We start from the raw sequence: 22,974 nt of genomic DNA, 5'->3' as shown, positions 1-22,974 counted from the left end.
TATATTCTTTTATTAAGATAGCGAGATATCGCTCAAGCACGACCAATAGCCCCCAACTTCGTCTTCCCATAAGCTCCGCCAAGCTCCTTTCTCATCTCCAATGCTCGTTTATAAGGAGGCGCCGTAGGCGGCTGAACAGGGTCTAGACTGACGTAACCATCCGGTAGAGTATATGAGGCATCAGCATCCCAAGCCGAAAGATCTCCGCACGCAATAAACGGAGGAATCCAGCGGGATTCATGTGGTGGGCGATATGATAGTTGTTCCGCCAATGTGAGTTGCTCAAGAGCTAAGTGTTGGGTCACATCATCTCCGCCATCTGAAGCAGCAGGTTGTGCAACCTTGCTTCCTTGTCGAGATTCCTCATCTTCATCCGGAATATCGTAGCCCACAGTCCCATCCTCATTAACCCTAACAGAAGCCGCCCCACCAAACATCGGATTCTGCAGCGCATGCGCCGAATCAAAACCCTCAGGTGGCATAAACCCTTCACAAACCACAAATGCCTCTAGACTGCTTGCGCGGCTACTTCTTGGCTTCGCGACAGAAACCTTTTCGAATACTGTTCGTAACTGTGCGTAGAGCAAATCCACGTCTCGGCCGCGGAAGATTTTGGCGACAAATTTTCCGCCTGGGCGGAGAACACCGATGGCAAGGTTTAGGGCAGCGTAGAGGAGCTGAGATTGTATGTAGATGTCTAGGTCGTGGAGGCCGGTGACGTCTGGTGCGCCGTCTGAGATGACTAGATCCACGGGGTGAGGGTGTCGGGATGGAAGTTTCGTTGTTGTAGGCTCTATAGTTGGGTCTTGTTTCCCAGATTCTCCTTCATAGTATTCCGGATCAAGTGCACGAAGGAGAAGCGGTATAGTTGATGGATGAGTTATGTCTGCCTTCATCATCGTAATCCCTTCCAACGGTGCCATGGGTTGTAGATCAATTGCGACAATTTTAACATTCTTTCGCGGTTTAAGGATCGCAGATTCATCTTCTGTATCGTCGCTATCTTCTTCGGTTGTTGTTTCGGTGTTCTTGCTCTCCTTTTCCAGTTTCTCAAGAGCCTTCTTGTCCCGACGACGCTTCTCTAACCACGCTCTTCGCCCAAAACTTTCGCCCTTGATGAGCACGCGACTGAGGACTTGACTCCAACTTCCAGGCGCAGCGCAAAGATCGACGACGCGAGTGACACTATCAGGGTCTGCGTGTGCAAAAAGGTCGAATTGTTCGTCAATTTGAATCAATTTGAATGCTGAACGGGCTCGCCAATTCTGCTCTTTGGCTAGCCGGTAATAGGCATCGCGTTTGTCTTTTGAAGCTTTTCCCATATTTTAAATCTCAGATCGAGTCGCAAGAGCCAATTATTTCTCCTATAACGATATTGAATTATTCTCCGTCGCACAGTTTCACTGTAATATTATACGGTAGAATAAAATGAATAAATAATTGGTGGCGTTAAAAGATTTGCTGATAAGATTGCAAAAGGCGGAGATCGGACAACTTTAAAAGCGGAGCCAAACTTTTTTTTCTGCCCATCTCCAAAAATTCCAAACCACAACACCAAGCACATACTATCGCCATGGGGATGAAACGTGGACGAGAAAGCCGAAATCTGGCTAAAAAAGCGGCCAAAAAGCAGAGGCTAGAAGAAAATACGGATCAGGATGGCGACGCAATTGTTGGACTTGATGATCTGGACTGGCAGACTGTTCAGTTGCCAGATCGGTTGGATGACATGGGTGGATTTTTTGGATTGGAAGAGATCGATGGAGTGGATATAATTCGGCCGGAGTCTAGTGGTCAGATTAAATTCAAGGTACTTCGCAAATTGAGGATCTATTGGGGGTTTCGCGCTAACATTTTGTCGCATATAGGTCGCAGCAGATAAACCGACGAAATCGATACTCAAGAAAACCAAGACCACCAACGAGACCCCGAATGAAAATACTGAAGAATGGTCCGGTTTTAGTGATGCAGAGAAACAGGAAGTAAAGTCTCATAAAAAGCAGAAACAGAACAAGAAATCGGAACAACAGAAGGAAAAAAGTACTACGGATGAGAAGAAGCCAGCGGCCACGAAACAACAGCAACAGCCTAAAATCAAAGCAGATAAATCGAGCGAGAAAATACAGTCTTTACCGTTCACGGCACTCGAAGAAGAAGAGGAGGAAGATGAGATAGATGTCTCCGCATGGGAGGCATTAGGATTATCTCCGGCACTGCAGACCGGTATCTCCAAACTCAAGTTCTCGACGCCTAGTACGATTCAACAAGCCGTCATACCCGAAGTTCTTGCCGGTCACGATGTGGTCGGCAAAGCATCAACGGGATCTGGAAAAACTTTAGCGTTCGGCATCCCGATTCTCGAATACTACCTTAATACCAAGGGGCAGCGTGACACTTCGAAAGAGAACAAAAAGAAGAAAAAGAAGGAGTCTCAACCCATAGCATTGATCTTGTCCCCGACGAGAGAACTGGCTCATCAACTGGCGAAACATATCGGGGCACTCAATACACACACTCCTGCAGCAAATGCAAGAATTGCGCTTCTTACTGGTGGCTTGGCGATTCAGAAACAACAGCGACTGTTGAACGATGCTGATATTGTCATTGGTACACCAGGCCGAGTGTGGGAGATTCTCAGTTCGGGAACTGGTCTTATCCAGAGAATGTCGGGGGTTAAATACCTGGTCCTCGACGAAGCTGATCGGCTGCTTAGTGATGGGCACTACAAAGAATTGGAGGAAATCTTAGATGCTCTCGATCGTAAAGAAGACAATGATGAAGCCGACGAGAACTCTTCTAATTCAGAGGAGGAAGATGAACAGAAAGCGGAAGCTTCAGCTGCGAGACAAACACTCGTCTTTTCGGCAACATTCCATAAAGGGCTGCAACAGAAGCTGAGCGGGAAGGGGAAGTTCATGAGCAGTGACTTGATGAACAAAACGGAATCGATGGAGTATCTTTTACAGAAGCTCAAGTTTCGTGAGGAGAAGCCGAAGTTTATTGATGTCAACCCGATTTCTCAGATGGCTCAGGGCTTGAAAGAGGGAATTTTAGAGTGTGGTGCCATGGAGAAGGTATTTCAACAGATCCAGTTTTATCCCCTGAATTTACTAACTGCTTGATAGGATCTCTATCTCTACACCTTACTACTCTACCATCCTGGCCATCGTTGTCTGCTATTCGCAAATTCTATATCGTCTGTTCGCCGATTATCACAATTGCTACAAAACCTGGGCATTCCGGCGTTAGCTCTACACTCAACTATGGAACAGAAAGCGCGTCTACGATCTGTAGAAAGATTCTCGTCTCCCGACGCTGATCCCAGCTCGGTGTTAGTCGCTACAGATGTTGCAGCGCGTGGTCTCGATATCAAGGGGATTGATATGGTTATTCATTACCATGTTCCTCGAACTGCGGACATGTATGTCCATCGATCCGGCCGAACCGCTCGCGCAGGGGCGTCTGGTAAGAGTGTCTTGATATGTGCACCTGATGAGGTCGTCGGCGTTGCGCGTCTCGTCGCCAAAGTTCACGCACAAGCTGAAGCCGGTGCATCTACGAAACGAAATCCACTCGAGTCGCTCGAACTTGATCGCCGGGTTATCTCACGTGTCAAGCCTCGCATAACACTCGCCAAAAAGATCACGGAATCAAACTTGGCCAAAGAAAAGATTTCATCAGAAGACAATTGGTTACGCAATGCAGCGGAGGAATTAGGCGTCGACTACGACAGTGAAGAGTTTGAGAAGCAAGGCGGCAAGGCTAAAGGGCGCGGTCGCGGTGGCGGTCGTTCGCAAAAGGAGAAGGAAGCCAGTAGCATCACCAAGGGAGAATTAGCAGGTTTACGGGCAGAGCTCAAGCAGCTTTTGTCGAAGCGAATCAATATCGGCATAAGTGAGCGATATATAACGGCGGGACGCGTCGATGTCGAGTCACTGTTGCGCGGTGAAGGAAATAATAAGGCTTTCATCGGCTTGGTGGACAAGTTGGAGTTTTAGGTGTAGATCAATCCATATATATATATATGTTTAAAAATTATTCAATCTTGATCAGTGCGTATGAAAACCTCTATCTAAAAGTTGCTTGTTGTATCTCTTAGTTCGGGCATCGGAAAGCATCTTGTCAAAGATCCACGAACTTACTGTTGAAGTGAGCCTCGACGGATCAGGCTTCATCTGAACCTTGCTGTCAGCCTGGAAAGCCGAGAAAATAAAATACCGGCAACTTCTCGGGTTCCACTTCTTTGTCATAAAGAAAAAAACAAATACTTAAACTTTAAACCGACGATCTATCAAACATCGTAAAATAGGCCATGAAAAGGCAAGGAGTACGTAATCGAATGTCGATAACAGTCGTGACCGCTAACCCAAGTGTGGGCTATGCAGGCTAGTACGTGTTTGACTGTTATCGAATTGACTTGCTCAGTAATGTTAGTACGCGTTCCCTATTTGGACGCGTGTGTGATGATTCATATCAAGTTTGCAGCGGCTTCACTTCCCCGACACCTAGCAAGCTGTGGGCGCAAGGTAGACCTGATTTGGACCGGACGGGTGTAATGAGAGCATAAACTTCCCTGATTATGCAGTCCCGTACGAAATGCATACTGAAAAAAGTAGGGAGAAATGATGTTTGACTGTGCACCATAGAAAAAGCAAGTTTTCTTGTGACAAGTCCCTTAGTTCGTAAACGAGTATGGCATAGGCTCTGTACGGAGTACACCGTGTCTCAAGAATGAGCTCCTTCGTCTCCTTCGGGACCTCGAGTCGAGCGACGTAGGCAAACATCAACAGAGAGCGCACTAACTCTAACAGGAAGCTATTACACAACGTTAGTTGAATCAGTCAATAGAGCCTCATTGACGGTAGAGGATGTATTTTCCATCCCATTTCTGACCAACCGTTGCGGGCTCCCAAGCAGATGCGTCACCGTGCCACGAATATGAGAGCTATCCTTGTTTCCTCCATTCTAGTCTTTGCCCACTGGTCACTAACTTGATGCCTACTGTTACTCCACCGGAGTGGCAGGTACCCGTGCACAATGGCCACCGAAGTCTTGCTGTTTCGTCTTCCAGATAACATAACGCTTGCTGAGTTGGATACTCCAAAGTCCGGACTAAGATATTCTTGTCACCCGATTTCTGCAGTTTAGGGCCAATCGGATATAGGCCGTATGGCCACAAGAGGTGGCTCTGCCGGGTCTATCCTCACAAAAGAATACGGGCCTCGTTGCTGATGTCTCACGAAGCCAAGATGCATCGCATATCAGTTCAGAATTTGCTTTGGTGTCATGTAGAGTTATAGGATATAAACTTGAGAAACATAATATTTCGAGAAAGGCTGATGTCCCGATTCGTAGTCTCCATTCATCGCCTTCTCCATTCTTTAATCCAACTTGCAAGTGCGAAACTGATATTCCGCCGCGGTAGGTCAAGTAGAGCATTGGAGCTGGGCGGTGTTCATAACTGATGCCTCATCATGACCCCGTCAGTTTTATACAGTTAGATTTCCAAGATTGGGAGACTAAATTTGCCGACGTGTCGAGAATTCTGTCTTTATTGCTGAGGTTTGTCTCGCCAACTGGTGTGCATGGAAATGCATTTTCCACATACATGTGCACTGCCTATAGGTCAGCCGAATGGCCTTTTGTAGCAGCAATCATACAAGGCCTCGGTCGCGGACTTGACAGAAGCCAAGAATGACGGACGGGCCATACTCATATTACCAATATGGCATTGATGTGAACCCTAGCCATAGGTCTTGTCTATACATTGTTGTCTGGGAGCTGCAGTAGCCTTGGGGGGTGACAGCCTTCTTCAATAGAGATCACACTATGCGGTGTGGCTTAAGCAACGATAACTTAATATCAACCAAGGCGATGCCCCATGGATGCTAGCACGAGGCTATTTCTGATGTTATAATCCCGTGAATTTGCCCTAAATCACCCCGATGACGTACTGACGGCGAGCAAGGGCGCGAGATTATGTAACCTGCAAACTTTTATTTCGAAATTGACCTTTGAGTTATTTTGTTTATATCGAGGTTTGAAGGCTCGTAACATCGGTTATGTTCGTATCGTCAGGGGTCCTCTCGTAGTCGCTTTAAATCGTATCCCAAAAAACCATAACACAACGCCTTTCCAACCCGACTAAGCATCGGAGAACAGGCGGCAGTTCGCTAAAGCCTCTGGACTAGAAACATCCACATGGTACTTGGTATCGCTGAACGTCCACTGTCTGTCAATGGTGAAATGCGTCGAGCAGGAGATTTTGCCAACCGGCATTTGAGCGCTTAACATTGGAGCTTGGCATCGGCGGCGGAACGGTACAATGGCGTTGTGGCTCTGATTTCGTTGAGCCTCAAAGGGGGCTGCTAGTCTACTAATCAACTATCGATTTTCCTTTTTGCTTGGTTCATGGTTGCTGGACGATGTTGAAACTCCTCATGCTGGTTTCTGGAGGGATGGCATCCATCGGCAGACAAGTTCCTCCAAACAGAAAGAGCGGCCGTCGCCGTCACGTGTCGGCTCGACACCTCCCAAACAGAAAGAGATCGAGATCAATCAGATAAGTCAGATCTGAGTTAGAGGGAAGATTCGATCCAATATCTCTTATACGTGTCAGACCTCCGCCGCGCCGTTGAATCACAAGCATGGCGATCATGATCACTCTTAGGAACACGAGCCCCCAAGCCACACTACGTCGCTGGAAATGGAGACGATTACAGCTAGTGAATCACTTTGATAGGGTGTGCTCCTCAAACCCCGACTGCTACGACATGCGTGGAAGCAAGGAGCTACTGATAGCGTGATCTGATTTCCTTATTTCCTGGCTGATATAACTATGCCAGCATCCCATGGTCATTCACCTTTTGCGATCTGTCCTCCATGTTCTGGACACATTGTTGTGATGCGGATTGTCAATTTTGCAATCCAAATCAGATTCAAGCGGAATTTTGCTTCATGAAGAACTAAAGAAAGGCCTGAGATGTCATATTTTTCACATTGAAACGCAGCAGAAGCATGAAACTGCCGGTTGTTCCTACATCTCAGAACAGCAGCTCCGTCTTACGACCGGCAACAAGGCCCTGATGCTGGATATCTTCAGAATGCGCCCTTCAAGTTTCCACTCCGTATGTACTCGATATTTGATTTCAGATAGATGGTCAATTCTGTCACAACCGGACCGGGGACCGCCACTTTCAGCGAAGCCGAACCTCGCTCATTCCTCCCATCGCATTCTGTCTTGCGTCGCTACATGCGCACTTACGAACAGAACATTTTGTCCGGGGAGATACGTACCGTGGTTTCTTACTGCACATAAGGTTGGCAGGATGCCCCGCTTGGGAACACGCGGGAGTCCCCTTCCCGGTCAAGCCTATCAAGGTTTGTCCCTGGACGGATAAAACATCCGGGCCATAAAATTCAATTCCACTCGTTCCAACACCCTTCCCACGATCTCGATGAATGTTCCTATCCGGGTAGACCAATGTGCGCCAAGAGTCACTTAGCAGGACCCTTTCACAAAATGCTTCTCGCTAACACCCGGTTCTTGCTCCGAAGGAATTCCTCTTGTCTGGTTTGTCGGATTTCGCATCCGGCCTCAAAGCCGTCTAAAAAGGGGAAGACTCGATGAGTCGATGCAAGCCACTCCCAGCCAGTGCTGTCGCGTTGGACAAACTGTGACTTCTTTTGCGCTTCTGGTCCCCACAATACGCTGCATTACCGGCTTATGAAATCACTGTGTGAACATTTCTTTTTACGTCGTGAGAAAATACAAGCAAGCATTGTACATATATGCCTTCCCATCGAGATTGCTATATATCGCTGTATGGACCAGACAAACGTTAAAAGGCTCTCAGTCGGAGGCCTGTGTGCTGCAACCTGCTCCTCAGATCTCGTCCGGCTTCCCTTACGTGACAAACGGCAAATCACATAACTACTGTTCGTACAGGTACCTATTAGCTCTTTCATAGAGTCCAGCCTAATAAACTCAACTCTCCTTGTTCGACTTCTGGGAGCCGTGTCTGTCAACGCCAACACGTCGCCAGCCAAAACTTCAATACGTGCTCATTTTCAGATTTCAGATCCAGTCACAGACAGCCATGGATGACCAAGCGGATCGAATGAGGGGATACCGCTTCATTGCACCCCGCCATGTCGATGTACAGAAGCCACCAACTCCACAAACACCAAACGCCGACGAAGGTAAAACGAAACGTGCATCGATGGCTTGCTTAGAATGCAAAAAGAGGCGGACAAAGGTATGTACAATTTAATTTTAACCTTGCTCATTTTAACCTTGCTCAACGGTTGCATCAAAATAACAACAACAGCATATATATTTCGTAACTAACCATCTGACTTTCTCTTGTGTAGTGTAGTACCGGTAACCCTTGCACGGAATGCGCTAATCATGGACGGGGTTGTATATACGATGTTAATGCCGACAAACGCCGCAAAGAACACGTTATGAGTACCAAACAACAATTGGAGAATACGGAAGATAATCTTCGATACTATCATGGCTTCTTGGAAGACATTCTGGCTTCTATTCGGTTGGGTAGCAGATATCAGGTGGACCAGTTACTTCAGGTGGTCCAAGATACCGTCCGGAACCCAGACCCAGAAAACAAAAGTGGCTACAACAAAATAAGAGAGGCTATCTTCTCGATTCTTGGCGAGTTTGAAGACGCTGAAGGCAGTGACGAGACTTCCGATGTTGACCAGAGTGAGTCAGTCCTGATACGATGAGAGGGTCTATCAGGAGTGGACTTAGAATAATGAGACTAATGGTGCTATAGGCATGGCTGAGTAGCCACAAACACTTAGTGTTCATGGTGCGTATCGTATACGGTACATGTGCTCCAGTCCTTGGGAATTGTGCCCTAGCGACTAAGCATGCGATCCTCCCCTACAAACGACCGATGCACGATTTGATTGTGTGAGCCGATAATAACCATCGTCCAAATCAATTCGTCTCAAAGTCACGACGTGAGCGAACGAACAACGCCGCTTTCGCAGAGGAGTAAGCAACAGTCTTGGAAGAGGGTCTGAGATTGAAGGTCATACTGGTCCAGAGCTCCACCTCAGCAAAGGAACTCCTTGCCAGATATTAATCATATCAATATAGTACGCAGAATCGCCCTGGGCAGGTGACATTATGTTATATGTTTTCATCGTTATTTCGGTCCGATATATATCATCCACAAGCATAGCATCATATTTAGCGATAGATATCCAGTGTGTTTCATGATTCATGATTTATTGTTTTACCACAGCCTTCGAATGTTGTCGGCATGTATCAATGTAGGAAGAATAGCGGGAGTGTCTCTCTGTATAACCCCCTGACCTCCAAGAGTGTTTCAATAGTTTCTTACTGGAAAAGGCCCCAGATGCCACATCTATGGATTCCATCAGTCTCAAAGGCTTGGTGCTCGGAGTTCTATCCGAGACGGTTCTATCAGGGAACGGAGCGCAAAAACAACAAAGAGCAGGCCGCGCTTAAAAATGCATAGCTAAGAGGACATGTAGAATTGATTAAAAGTATCAAAGACAATAGTAATCAATTCGGTATTTATCAGTAGTTGGTAGTGTGCGCGATACTTGGCCTGTGGGGAGTTCCCCGCTTTGCGTCAACTTTTGAAGTTCCCCAGAAAGCGTCATCTGACTCACATACCAGTACCTACAGAGTAAGTTATACTCTATCCACCGCTTCGTCCAAGCCTCATCATCGCAGCTAGGACTCAACAAGATATCCAAACGCACATAGACAAAAATGGTCACTCTCATATCCCCAGCTTTGATACAAGGAAACGGGGTCACCGGCCAAAAGCGTAAAGCCATCGAGACTTTAACTGCTGAACGACGGAAAATAACCCGAGCTTGCGACTCTTGCAAAGTGTATCTATCCACCCCCCACAAATTTTCTTCTACGCCAGAGACGGCTTCTTTTCCCCTTAGAAAGGTATTAGCTCTGACATTGTCTGTAGGAAGAAAACAAGATGCTCCGGGACATTACCATGTCATCGTTGCATCAAGCTGTCGAGAACATGCGAATATAATGCAACATATACCAGAGGAACTCCACCGTCCCCGCTGCCCGCTCCGGGCTCTGCACATCGCCAAAATGCTGTACGACGTTCGACGCCTTCAGTTCGATCGTCCATTCCTAGAGGCCCTGTGTCTCCGAGATCAGCGCTCGCGACTTCAAGTCCGACGGGATCCCAGCTGCGTCAGAACTCACAGTCACTTGCCGTCTTGTCATCGAGGAACAGTTCACCCGAGCCAGAGGCCACGGACTTGGAGGGTAACTATTTAGGTCCTTCTTCCGGTATATCTTTTCTTTCCAGGAGCTGGAGACGGTTGAAACAAGATAACATATCGACAACACCGCGTCTTCCCGAAAATGAGCCCTCCAAGAATACCCCCGTTCTATTATTTGGCGATAGGCCCTTTTCTGATAAAGCCGACTGGTCTACTCTAGAGCTGCCACCAAAGGAACGCGCCATACGATTGCTGGATACATACTTTGACTTTTCCATTGTGACATATAGGTTCCTCCATAGAGGCAATGTAATGGCTTTGTTGAATATGATTTATGAGAAGAATATTTTACCCTCGAATCCTCCGCCTAGTCAGTCGGCGGCCAAAGTGGGAGTTATTTACATGATTTTTGCAGTGGGGATGCTAGGTGAGGAGCGAAGGATTGGGAATGATGAGATTCATCCAGAAAGTGAGAGGTGCGTTGGTCAAACATCATCTTTACGGTAGCGGACACTAAATACAAATGAATGATTAGCGAGCGATGGTATGCTGCAGCTCGGCATATGATGTCAATTGAAACCGGACCACCAGCTCTAGAAACCATTCAAGTGCGCTTGGGAATATGTTTGTTTCTGCTATCGTCTTCGAGGGCAAATCAATGTTGGTACATGTTTGGAACCACCATGCAGCTAGTCACAGCTCTGGGGCTGCATAGGAGACGGCTGTCCAAGACAACTCGCGGTGGGCCGGCATACGTTGAGCAGGAGCTGCGCAAGCGTATATTTTGGAGTGCCTATACTCTGGACAAATACTTGAGTGTCATGTTTGGACGGCCACGACTCCTGGATGATGAAGACACTGACCAGGACTTTCCGGATGAGGTGAACGACGAAGACATGTTTTTGGAAAAGCCGCCACGGATTCAAGATGCTATGGATGGCATGATGATTGCTTCTATATTGCATTTCAGGTAAGGACACCCACATCATATATTCCTTTACTTTTGGTTTTTGCTGACAACGATCAGGCTCGGTCTTCTAATGGGCGAGATATCCCGAAGAGTATACCCCACGAAAGCAGTATCTACAGTGGCTCCATACGAAGCAGCAATCGAACTTGTCGCGGAGCTACAAGAATGGAAACGGAGCGTGCATCCGTTGTTCGGAAGCGTTCGAGCTTCTAGTTTAATCCCACCGCTTTGCCGGCAAAGCCATGTTTTACAATTTGCATATAACCATGCCATGATACACGCGACTCGACTATTCATTCTCAATGACTTCACCGACTTGACACGCCGACCCTTGGTTCCTCTCGATTTGGTAACAACCCATGTCCAGAATTGCATCGATGCCGTCAAAGATGTGATGCAGCGTGTAGATACCCTAGCTGATCAAGGGTCCATGCTAGAGTCCTGGTGGTTCACACATTATATCTGTTTCTGTGCCATTCTAGTGGCGTACATATATACCATCCAGCAACACCAGTCATCAACTTCCGATCCTACAACGCCGAGTGTTTCCAGCATGATGGATGACGTGCAGGACCTGTTCAGTCTTGCAGAAAGATGTCAGGTTCATTTGGCAAAGGCTACCCGAAAGAACTGCCCAAGTCGTCGATACGGCATCATTCTTGAAGAACTGAGGCTTGAAGTCCACAATCAACTTGCCGCGACCACTACAACAAACAATAAGCGCCCAAATCTGCCGCAAACGATGGAAGCTACTGGAGTACAACAGAGTCTACAGGTTGATAAACCATATCAAGTCGAAATGAATTTTGAACGACCGACTATGAATATGAATACGGGCCTGGACCCGTTCCCATACCTAGGAAACCCGACTATTTCCAGCATGGAAGGTCCAGACCTCCTTGGAGATGATGACTTTGGGCTTTTGAATAGCTTAGATGGGTCCGTTTGGTGGACGCAGTTAGACTCTTGGGTATGTATTGATCTTTTTTCTTCTATATAGCCGTGGCTGTGTTCTAACAATGTTTACAGGCATACTCCAGTCTCAACAATGACTCTTCAGAGTTCAACTTCTGAACTTCCCACATGCACCAATGAGCGCGCAATGGTTTATACTCTGCTGGATTAAGAAACAGAAATTGTACATATACATACATTTTGATACATATAACTAGTTAGATACCCCAGTATGTATGATTTCTTAGGCCTTCTTGACATAGATTTGCTGACATCTGGAAAATACAGGTTCAGCATATACAGACCGAATATATAATGGTCAGAGTCCATTTGAGAGCCATTAATTGATGTTTTCACTCCAGTCATTTGTTCGATATAAACTGTTCATGGATATGAATTCATACGTGCAATGCAAATGACGATATCAATATCTAAGGAACATCTATATGTGCCTGGTTAATCCAGACATCCAAGTCCCTGCAGGAAAAATATCCGTGTCCGCTCTATTTAGGGTTTCAACAGCCCTCGAGGGATTTCCGCTCGGATTTACACCGATCTAACATCAATCACCCCCACGGCGAAAGATCACTAACGGGCAAGCTTGATCTTCCTCTAATTATTCCTCTAATTATAAGCATGGGAATACCTATGTCTACTCCGCATCATGAGGAGAAAGCTCCACTTTCTCAGTTATATCCTGGCTGGGGGTGGAATTTACTTCTCCACCCCTGATGATGCTTTTCCGACCTGTGGAGGAGTGGAATTACATCTATTTAAGGCCATAACCTGGCCATTTACGCTCGCTATCTTATTGTTCAAGCATATCGATTGATATGGATGCTTTTCGAGGCTGACTACCCGAGATCTCTTACAAATAATGGCAGCCATTGTACAAACCGCAACTGCGGAGACCAGGTTTCAAGAGAAACAATCCACTCTCGTCCAACATGTCGAAACACCAACAACCGAAGAACCAAAACCGCAAACCATAGATGGTCTCATCAGGCATCGCGCAAAACTGCTTGGTGATACTCCGCTGGTGTACTATCCGCACACCGGTATCGATTATGTCGGCTATAGCATGCGCCAGTTAGATATCTTCGCACACAGAGTAGCGCAGAAGCTCGCCTCAAGGCTTCCTCCGCGAACTTCGTCATCGGAGAAGCCTATCGTAGTCTCGTTGTTGGGCCCATCGGATCTCAGTTATCTCGCTACTTTCTGGGCTTTATCGAAACTGGGCCATTCTATTTTATTCCTGTCGACGCGTATCTCCCTAGAGGCTTATGCATCGCTCCTTGAGAGGACTGAATCGAAGCATATTATCATTGCTAAGGAGTTTCAAGATACGGCCGACGACTTGACGAAAAGGATACCTGGTCTACAGATCGACTACATCGCCACAGATGACTGGTACAAGTTCCCAATCGAGGACAAACAAATCGACACCGACTTAACACCAAATTTAAAACCAGCTCAAGAAGCGAACTACGTCTCCTGGATTATCCACTCAAGCGGATCAACCGGACTGCCTAAGCCGATTTTTCAGACTCACAAAGCTGCTCTTGGAAATTATGCTCTGAACACGAACTTGCGAGGCTTCATAACGCTCCCTTTATATCATAATTATGGTATAAGCTGTTTGCATCGATCAATCTTTTCTTGCAAGAGTATTCATTTATACAGCCCTTCCTTACCACTGGCTCGACAATATCTGCTCGGAACCATGCAAGCAAACGACTTTGAGGTCTTTTACAGCGTGCCGTACACGCTCAAACTCCTCGCTGAAGTAGAAGAAGGCATTGCAGCTCTTCGAAAATGCAAAATAGTCTTGTTTAGTGGCTCTCCATGTCCAGATTCTCTGGGCGACAGACTAGTTGCCAACGGCGTGCATCTTGTGAGCCAGATTGGCTCAACTGAAATGGGCCAGTTAATGACTTCGGCGCGCCCGCGGGAAGATAAGCTGTGGAATTGGTTACGTCCAGGTGCCGCTGTGAAACCATATCTGCGATTTGAAGAAAGGAGTACGGGTATATATGAAGCAGTTGTTCTCGATGGTTGGCCTTGCAAGGTGCTTTCCAACAGGCCTGATGGCGCTTATGCAACGAAGGATCTGTTCATGAAACACCCGGATATGGAAGCGTACAAGTATTTTGCTCGCCTAGATGATACCATTGTGCTGGTGAACGGCGAAAAAGTAATCCCTCTTGCCCTTGAAGGATCGGTGAGACAGGACCCGGCAGTTGCAGAAGTTCTTGTTTTCGGTGCACAGAAGGCTAGCATCGGCATGATTGTTATACTCACAGAAGCTGGTGCATCTCTTCCGAAAGATCAGTTGATTGAACATATTTGGCCTCGAGTGGAACAAGCACAGATTGATATGCCGGCTTTTGGACAGCTCTCGAGAGATATGGTGTTCCTTCTTCCACCAGACACCCAGTATCCGCGAACGGATAAGGGCACGGTTATCAGACAGGCAGCCTATCGACAGTTTGCTGACTTGATTGAGAGTGCATACGAAGACAACCAAACTCCGGCAGAGCTCGAGGCATTGCCAGAATCAGATCTGAGACGGTTTTTAGAAGAGCAACTTCAAGATATCTTGCCGCCAAAGTCACGCAAGCTTTTGAGTGAAGATGCAGATTTCTTCAACATTGGCATGGACTCTTTGCAAGCTACGCAATTACGGTCAATCATCAGTCGCCGTATTGATGTTGGTGGGAAAGAACTTGGCCTGAATGTAGCTTTTGATAACCCTACTATCAAATTGTTGGCCCAACATCTGCTGTCGCTGAGATCTGGCGTTTCGGACAACACGGGCTCAGTTGAAGATACTATGCGAAATTTGATTGAGAAATACTCTGTATTTCAACAGCACAAACCATTACCAAATGGCCTTGATGGTCGTTATGTTGTCATTACCGGTACATCTGGATCACTAGGATCTCACACAGCTGCCAAACTGGCACTTCAATCCGACGTTTGCGTCATTTACTGCCTGATCAGAGCTGGCTCTGTCATGGAAGCGTACGAACGCTTAGCCAAATCATTGAGCGAGCGACGCCTCTATGACAATCTGTCAGATACTGGCCGCAGAAAACTGGTCGCCCTCCCAGTTAATCTATCTGACCCAAAACTGGGACTCGACGGCCACACCTACAACCTAATTACATCCCAGATAACAGACCTGATACATTGTGCTTGGTCCGTCAACTTCAACTGGCAGCTTGCTAGTTTCGAAAAGGGCAATATCGTCGGTGTCAAGCACCTCATAGAACTCTGCCTGAAATCGCAGCGACCTACACCCGCCTCATTCAATTTCTGCTCTTCTATCAGTGCCGTTGTCAACACAGCCGAAGATGAGATTCCGGAAGCTTTACCTAAGAGCTTGAATTACGCCCAGGAAATGGGCTATGCGCAGTCGAAGCTTGTCGCGGAACATATTTGCCTCAAAGCAGCTGAACAGACCGGTCTTCGCGCACGTGTTCTTCGAATCGGCCAAGTCATTGGAGATACAGAGCATGGTGTCTGGAATACAACTGAAGCCATTCCACTCATGATACAATCAGCAACCACCATTGGCGCACTACCACGCCTCAATGAGACCCATCGCTGGCTTCCAGTCGACGTCGTTGCTGAGAGTATTATCAATCACTCATTCTCCACCTACGACTCCGGCGTCCTCAACATCGTCAACCATAAGAGTTTCCAATGGACACAAAATCTTATTCCGTATCTACACCAGGCAGGCCTGAAATTCACAGAGCTGGAGACGAGTGAGTGGCTCGAAAAGTTGCGCGCATCGAATCCAGATCCAGCTGTTAATCCGCCTATTAAGCTAGTAGAGTTTTGGACGACGAAGTATGGGTCAGGTGAAGGGTTGAGAAAGTCGTTTATGTGGCGGACTGAGTTGGCGAGAAGGTATTCAAAGACACTAGACAAGAGGAAAGGGTTGGGTCAGGAGGATGTGGCTAAGATGGTAAGGTACTTCAAGACTGTCTGGTGATTTTAACCAGTCAGATACCGTATAGATAGTGGACTTTGCCCGTTCGTCTCACCATAGTCCTTCATGCTCAGTTGCAGAGCGAAAAGAAGAATACAAAAAGAGATTCAGTCTTAGGAAATTGTCAATAAGAATTCTACATTGGAGTATTCCATTTTCTAGGCGTTTAGGGCTTGCATGATATTGTCACTCGGGGCTGTATTTTAGGGGGTCTATGGACTCTACGTAGGGGGCTGCTGTGGCAGTGACCCCATAATTTAGGGACTTCAAACCCTGCAAGGACCCAAGGCATCGATGTGCTGCTTATCAATTAAACCTGCACGTGATCTCGTGTTGCGCGCGTCTTATCGCCACACGTCATACGGTAGTTACCATAATGTCGATGAGCGAACCTAAAATCATCGCCATCTATCTCGTCTCGACTTCGATGAAGAGTCAGTGACCTTCCTCTATATATCCATCCGAGAATAAATATGCATCGGTGCAAATATGGGTTCTCGGCTTCACGCCAATTCTGAGACAGTGCGCAAAAGAATCCAGAACCGTAAGTCTTATCGTGAAGATGTGGTTTCCAGGTTTTTTTTGACTATCGGAACAAAGCTAACCACCAGATTTTAATAATATTGATAGATACATTTGATGACGATAATGGAGATGAATACGAGGCTTCTGCCTTTGGAGGCTTCGACGATTACTTTCGACGCAAGAAGCTAAAGCTACAAAATCGTGATGCGCACATTCGCGCAAGTTCCGAAAATAACCCTCCAATCTTCCGTGGCGTTGTAGCGCATGTAAATGGCTACACCCAGCCCACTCTGAATGACTTGCACCATCTTATCGTCAGTCATGGGGGAGGCTTTTTGCAATACCTCGATGGCAAAACCAGTGCTACTCACATTATCGCGAGTTCTCTGACACCAAAGAAACGCGAGGAGTTTCGCAGATACCGTGTCGTGAAACCAGCTTGGGTCGTGGATAGTATAAAGGCAGGCCGGCTACTCCCATGGGATAACTATCGTGTCGTTGATGAGGGAGCTTCGCAAAAGGTGCTGAGGTTTGAGAATGGCGCGTTGCAGACTGAGACCAATGAGTTTGAGCGCAGTTATAAAGACCAGACAGAGAATAGTTGGTATAACTCTCAGTTTGGAGATGCGGCACAAAAGTCGCAACAGGAGGTCGTTGCGGCCTCGCCGGTAAATGAGAAGTTTGATATTGCGTCGAGCTTTCCAAATTCTAATGCAGATACGGACTATGGGGACTTTCCGTCCTTGGCCTCTCCGGAGGCAACGACTGAGGGACCTCCTGACGACCAAAATCTGTTGTCAATCGAAGAAAATCCAGCTGTTGCTGTGGAGGATCCTGAGGAGGGTAATGAAAATCGAGAAGCTTCAGAAGGAGCTCGAGATTTGGTCGATGCTCAACTTGTACGAGAAACCATACCTGTGAAACCTGGCATGAGCTCAGAAGAGTACAACGCAGTTCTTTTGTCTGATCCACGCATGAGAAAGTCAAGTGTCGTCAATCCTGACTTTCTACATCAATACTATCGAGAGTCACGACTTCATCATTTGTCAACATGGAAAGCTGAGCTCAAAGCCAAGTTGCAGGCAAGTACTCAAGAAAGATATGAGTCAAATAAGAACATTAAACGGCACTTACCAGGGGCACGAAGGTACATTCTGCATGTTGACTTTGATAGCTTCTTTGCCGCCGTGTCGATAAACAAGCATCATCCAGAGTTAGTTGACAAACCTGTCGCAATCGCCCATGGTACAGGCAGTGGCTCGGAAATTGCTAGCTGCAATTATCCAGCTCGTGCATTTGGGCTCAAGAACGGAATGTGGATGAAAGGAGCGCTGGACCGGTGTCCTGAACTTAAAGTTCTACCTTATGATTTTCCTGCCTATGAAGAAGCCAGTCGCCAATTCTACGATTGTATACTCGCTGTTGATGGGGTTGTACAGAGCGTCAGTATTGACGAAGCACTCATTGATGTTACTATGCAATGTCTGCAGGCTGGTGGCTCAGATGGTCGTGGTATCTCTGAAGGCTCAATATATCGAGAGCAGGCTAAGGCCGACGAAATTGCAACCTCCTTGAGACATGCAATCAAAGAAAAGACTGGATGTGCCATTTCTGTAGGCGTTGGGGGCAACATTCTACAGGCAAAGGTGGCATTGCGCAAAGCCAAACCCGCTGGACAATATCAGCTCAAGCCCGACGAAGTTCTGGACTTTATAGGAAACCTGACGGTTCAAGATCTTCCCGGCGTTGCTTACAGCTTAGGCGGCAAATTAGAAGAAATCGGTGTCAAGTTTGTCAAGGATATGCGCGACTTGACACGTGAGAGACTGGTTTCTCATCTCGGCCCTAAAACTGGCGCCAAACTGTACGACTATGCCAGAGGCATTGACAAAGCAGAAGTAGGAGTTCAGACAATGCGAAAATCTGTATCTGCCGAAATCAACTGGGGAATTCGATTCACCAATCAGACTCAAGCTGAAGAATTTGTACAAAGTCTTTCCGAAGAGCTCCATCGCCGTTTGGTAGAGAATCTGGTTAAAGGGAAACAGCTCACGATTCGTGTCATGAGACGTTCAGCAGATGCGCCGTTGGAACCAGTCAAACATCTTGGTCATGGGAAATGTGATATTTTCAATAAAAGCGTATTGCTTGGTATTGCGACCAATGCAAGCGATATCATTAGCAAAGAAGCAATTGCAATGCTTCGGAGTTTTGGGTTCACGCCTGGTGACCTGCGAGGTCTGGGAGTCCAAATGACAAAGTTGGAACCCGTGAAGTCTGCAACCGGTGGTCGTCTTGAAAGTAGCCAGCAACAATTGAACTTCAAAGCGTCACCAGTCGCTCAGAGATCAATCAACATGGCCGATCCAGACTTGCTTGAAAGCCCCCATAAAGGGGAAGGAGCTAGTATCGATGCGGTTGATACGCTCGATAATCGGCCTACGTTCGACAACTCCCTGAAACCTTTGAACGTCCTAGGGACGCAATTCATCATGCCAACGCAACCAGATCCGAAAGTAGTGGCTGAATTACCCCCTGACATTCGATCTATGCTGGTACGCAAGTCAAGGGAGTCCCGAGAGACATCACCTTCTCCGGCACCGAAGCAACGAGTCTCTACTGGAGGACTTCCCTCGCAATCACAAATCGATCCAGAGATTTTGAAAGCCTTACCTAAGGATATCCAATCAGAAATTCTAGGCTACTATGATCAGCCCTCGAATGATATGAAACTTGAGTCTCCCCAACGCCAACATCCATCTTCACCTCCACCGTCGCGTGCTGTTTGTGCAATGCCTGCTCTCAAAAAACCAACGACTCCGGTCAAGAAACGCCGTGGCCGGCCACCTAAGTCTTTGGCCAATGCTTCAAAACCTGTGGTCCGCTCGGGTCTGATGCAATCAAGTTTCAACTTCAGCCGCCCACGCACTGCTGAGTCAGACACAATAGACCGATCTCCGTCGGTTCCAGATACTGAAATGACATCTGAGATATCGCAAGATTTTCTAGCGGCTCTCCCTGAGGACATACGAGCCGAAGTCCTAGAACAGCACCGACAAGAACATATACGCCAGCGATCAAACCTGGTCGCACCCGTTCAACGAAAGTCAGTAGCTTCTCGACCCAGCACGCCAGCTGAGACTAGTACTGCTACTACTGAAAAGCGGATCCAGCTATCACCTCGCCCAGAACGGCCTGCCTTTACCTCCAAGAAACTGACAACATTACCTGATCTACGGGAAGCAATTACCGCTTGGTACTCGTCTTTTGCAACCGAAGCGCCCTTTGTCGAAGATGTGGAAGCATTGGCTCTTTATCTCAGGCGCGTGGTTCTCGAGGAACGGGATCTTGACAAGGCTGTGTCGGTCGCTGACTGGTTGACATGGTTGGTCAGAAACCATGCTGACACGGGCGATAGGACGACTGTGACTATGGATCAGACGCAAAGTTCGCACGCCGAAACCACTTGGGATGAGGCATTGAATATTGTACAGCGGGGTGTTGCAGCTGCGGTCGAGGAGAGGGGGCTGCCTCCTCCTGAGTTCTCTGCATGACTTTTTTTATTTGGACTTGATGGCCACGATGTAATGATGTTTTATGATCTGTATATATCTATATATGTATATATCCACACATATAAATGTGAAGTAAGTGGTATTCCTATAATTCTTCACAGTATCCGGGGTTAGGGTTATAATTGAAAGTGATTGGCTGAATCTTTAGCATTCCGTGGATCTGGGCAAAGAGATTTATACGTGAGTGGAGCCCAAGGAAGAAAAAAAAAAAAAAAAAAGAGAGAAGCTTTGATGGTTCACCAAGCAACGCCCATCGTGACCGCCTTTATCTCCACTTCCATTTGTTGACCAAGCTAAAACTTTTTTTTTAGTTCTAGTTTTCTCCATCTGGATTGAACTGTCGTCAAGCTTGTATTCTTCTCCCTCACTTTCTTTCCTTTTCCTTTTCTTTGTCTTTTAGTGAGATATCTTTTGACGATTTGTCCTTCACTACAAATTTAAAAGGGAGAAAATAACATATCACATTTCACAATGTCTCAACCTGTTGGTCTTTATACTGTCCAGGTGCCGCCTGGCGGTATCATGGTGCCTGCATTGCCTCAAGGCGCAGTTGCTATGGTGAGTTTGAACACAGACTGGCTATCAATGAATATCTTGAGCTAACAATAAATGTATAAAAGTTCCGTGTAAGCATGGCTGCCATCGACCCTGACGCTGAGCCCGAGTACGAAGATGATGCCGCTGCCGGCAAGCCTCCCCGTTCCACCCTCAAGATCGTCCGTCTGCCCAGCGATATGGATATGGACGATGAAGACGATGAGGACTACGAAGATGAGGACAGCGAGGATGACTCTGATGACGAGGAGATTAACGGTGGTCCTAGCGACAAGGCCAAGGCCAAGCAACGCCAGGCTGCTGCTGCTCTCATGGACCTTGATGATGATGAGGATGACGACGAAGACGACACTGATCGCGCTGATTTCAAGGCTGCTCTTTCACAGCTCATCAAGGGCAAGGGCCCCGCCACTGGCGACGATGATGAGGATGATGACGACGACGAGGAGGGGCTTGAGCTCGAGGAGACTGTTGTTTGCACTCTAGACACTGAGAAGGTAGGCGCATTATGGTTTTCGGGTGCTTTGAGACTTTATGACTCCGGCTAACACGTCGCAGCAATACCAACAACCACTCGACATCACCATTGCCGATGATGAGCGCGTCCTTTTCAAGGTTACTGGCACACACACCGTCTACTTGACCGGTAACTTCGTCATGCCCGCCGAAGAACCACACTACCATGACGATGAGGATGATGAGGACGATGAAGATGACTATGACTATGATCTTTCGCCTGACGAGGATGAGTTAGATGGCATGGACTACCTTCTCAACGGGGGCGATGAGAGCGACGACCTTGACGACTTGGAGAATCCCCGCATTGCTGAAATTGACTCCGAGGAGGAGGAAGAAACTGCCCCTAAGTTGGTGACCAAGGGCAAGAACAAGCGTGCTGCCGAGGAGGAGGCCGCGCTCGACGACCTCATTGCCAAGGATGCTACATCAAAATCTGACAAGAAGCAGCAGAAGAAGTTGAAGAAGAACAACGGCGACGCTGCTCCTGTTGAGACCAAGAAGGAGGCAAAGGAGGCACCTGCTGCCAAGTCCGACAAGAAGGTTCAATTCGCTAAGAACTTGGAGCAGGGACCTACTGGTTCTGCTACCCAGAAGCCTGCTGAGAAATCAACTGGCACATTGGGCGTGAAGGAGGTGCAGGGCGTCAAGATTGACGACAAGAAGCTCGGAAAGGGACCTGCTGCTAAGAACGGAAACACCGTCGCTATGCGATACATTGGAAAGCTTGAGGACGGAAAGGTCTTTGACTGTAAGTTAACCACCTCCAAGATGCGATAAGGCACGGTAACTAATCCGTTCATTTCTACAGCCAACAAGAAAGGCAAGCCCTTCACATTCAAGCTTGGCAAGGGCGAGGTTATCAAGGGTTGGGACATCGGTATCGCTGGCATGACTGCCGGTGGCGAGCGCCGTATCACCATCCCCTCCCACCTCGCATACGGCAAGAAAGCTTTGCCCGGTATCCCCGCCAACTCGAAGCTCATCTTTGACGTCAAACTGCTCGAAATCAAATAGACTATTCCCACCAGTCTACCGAGCTGTGTCTATTAATGGTTCTCTTTTTCCTATCATGTCTTTAATCTGCTTATGTGACATTGCATCTTCTCCAGTGTCCGAACATACGACATGCTGTGTATTTGTGAAGACTCTGTTGCATTTTGAATAGGATGAGGATACCAATTCGCGTACGGAGTTTATTCTTTTCCTATCGGCATTTTTTTTCCATGTTTCCATATGTTACAAAAGTTTCATGTTTGTATTTTTCTCCTTTCGGGCGCGACTGTTAGGAGACATCGGTCTGAGATAGAATACCACAATAGGATGGCTATATGCATGTCCCTGTATTTCTTTCAGTCCTGCAATTTGTAAGAGACGCAAGTCTTGTGCTTCTATAGATACAATAAGGAAGGTACCTAGGTACTTTTTTCCTAGGCGTGCCTGTCTCTGGTGCATTCCTTCCTTCAGGCCCTCAGGCTCATCAAGTTTTCTGAAGTCCTCAAGATGTGTCCTCCCGAGTACTTCTCAAGGGTTGGTTGGGAATGAGCATTTATCCAGATTGTCATATTCTCCCATGTGAGAAAGCCACAGAGTATATAGTTCCCTCGCTCCTTTATCAC

General features: G+C 47.2%; 7 protein-coding genes across 7 annotated transcripts; 6 read left to right on the top strand and 1 right to left on the bottom strand.

Annotated features, from left to right (window-relative positions):
- Nucleotides 1-32: 32 nt before the first annotated feature.
- On the bottom strand, nt 33-1,322 carry EYB26_001445 (uncharacterized protein; the record flags this gene model as incomplete). The annotated part of the gene is made up of 1 exon (XM_054260755.1): nt 33-1,322. One exon carries the CDS (start codon nt 1,320-1,322, stop codon nt 33-35), a length of 1,290 nt encoding a protein of 429 aa, XP_054116730.1.
- A 251-nt stretch (nt 1,323-1,573) lies between these two features.
- Nucleotides 1,574-3,998, top strand: EYB26_001444 (uncharacterized protein; the record flags this gene model as incomplete). The annotated part of the gene is made up of 3 exons (XM_054260754.1): nt 1,574-1,810; nt 1,869-3,074; nt 3,126-3,998. The coding sequence occupies 3 exons, from the start codon at nt 1,574-1,576 to the stop codon at nt 3,996-3,998; spliced, it is 2,316 nt and encodes a 771-aa protein (XP_054116729.1).
- A 4,101-nt stretch (nt 3,999-8,099) lies between these two features.
- On the top strand, nt 8,100-8,812 carry EYB26_001443 (uncharacterized protein; the record flags this gene model as incomplete). The annotated part of the gene is made up of 3 exons (XM_054260753.1): nt 8,100-8,258; nt 8,374-8,725; nt 8,799-8,812. The coding sequence occupies 3 exons, from the start codon at nt 8,100-8,102 to the stop codon at nt 8,810-8,812; spliced, it is 525 nt and encodes a 174-aa protein (XP_054116728.1).
- Nucleotides 8,813-9,772: 960 nt separating this feature from the next.
- On the top strand, nt 9,773-12,304 carry EYB26_001442 (uncharacterized protein; the record flags this gene model as incomplete). The annotated part of the gene is made up of 5 exons (XM_054260752.1): nt 9,773-9,897; nt 9,987-10,736; nt 10,796-11,230; nt 11,288-12,200; nt 12,260-12,304. The coding sequence occupies 5 exons, from the start codon at nt 9,773-9,775 to the stop codon at nt 12,302-12,304; spliced, it is 2,268 nt and encodes a 755-aa protein (XP_054116727.1).
- A 757-nt stretch (nt 12,305-13,061) lies between these two features.
- EYB26_001441 (uncharacterized protein) lies at nt 13,062-16,187 on the top strand (the record flags this gene model as incomplete). Its single annotated transcript, XM_054260751.1, has 1 exon — nt 13,062-16,187. The coding sequence occupies one exon, from the start codon at nt 13,062-13,064 to the stop codon at nt 16,185-16,187; it is 3,126 nt and encodes a 1,041-aa protein (XP_054116726.1).
- Nucleotides 16,188-16,673: 486 nt separating this feature from the next.
- EYB26_001440 (uncharacterized protein) lies at nt 16,674-20,263 on the top strand (the record flags this gene model as incomplete). Its single annotated transcript, XM_054260750.1, has 3 exons — nt 16,674-16,728; nt 16,815-20,070; nt 20,128-20,263. The coding sequence occupies 3 exons, from the start codon at nt 16,674-16,676 to the stop codon at nt 20,261-20,263; spliced, it is 3,447 nt and encodes a 1,148-aa protein (XP_054116725.1).
- Nucleotides 20,264-20,755: 492 nt separating this feature from the next.
- EYB26_001439 (uncharacterized protein) lies at nt 20,756-22,372 on the top strand (the record flags this gene model as incomplete). Its single annotated transcript, XM_054260749.1, has 4 exons — nt 20,756-20,842; nt 20,905-21,336; nt 21,398-22,106; nt 22,167-22,372. 4 exons carry the CDS (start codon nt 20,756-20,758, stop codon nt 22,370-22,372), a joined length of 1,434 nt encoding a protein of 477 aa, XP_054116724.1.
- Nucleotides 22,373-22,974: the final 602 nt, after the last annotated feature.

Source organism: Talaromyces marneffei, chromosome 1 (assembly GCF_009556855.1).
Source record: "Talaromyces marneffei chromosome 1, complete sequence".
In the NCBI taxonomy this organism is placed as follows: domain Eukaryota; kingdom Fungi; phylum Ascomycota; class Eurotiomycetes; order Eurotiales; family Trichocomaceae; genus Talaromyces; species Talaromyces marneffei.
This window is presented reverse-complemented; position numbering and strand designations above follow the sequence as displayed.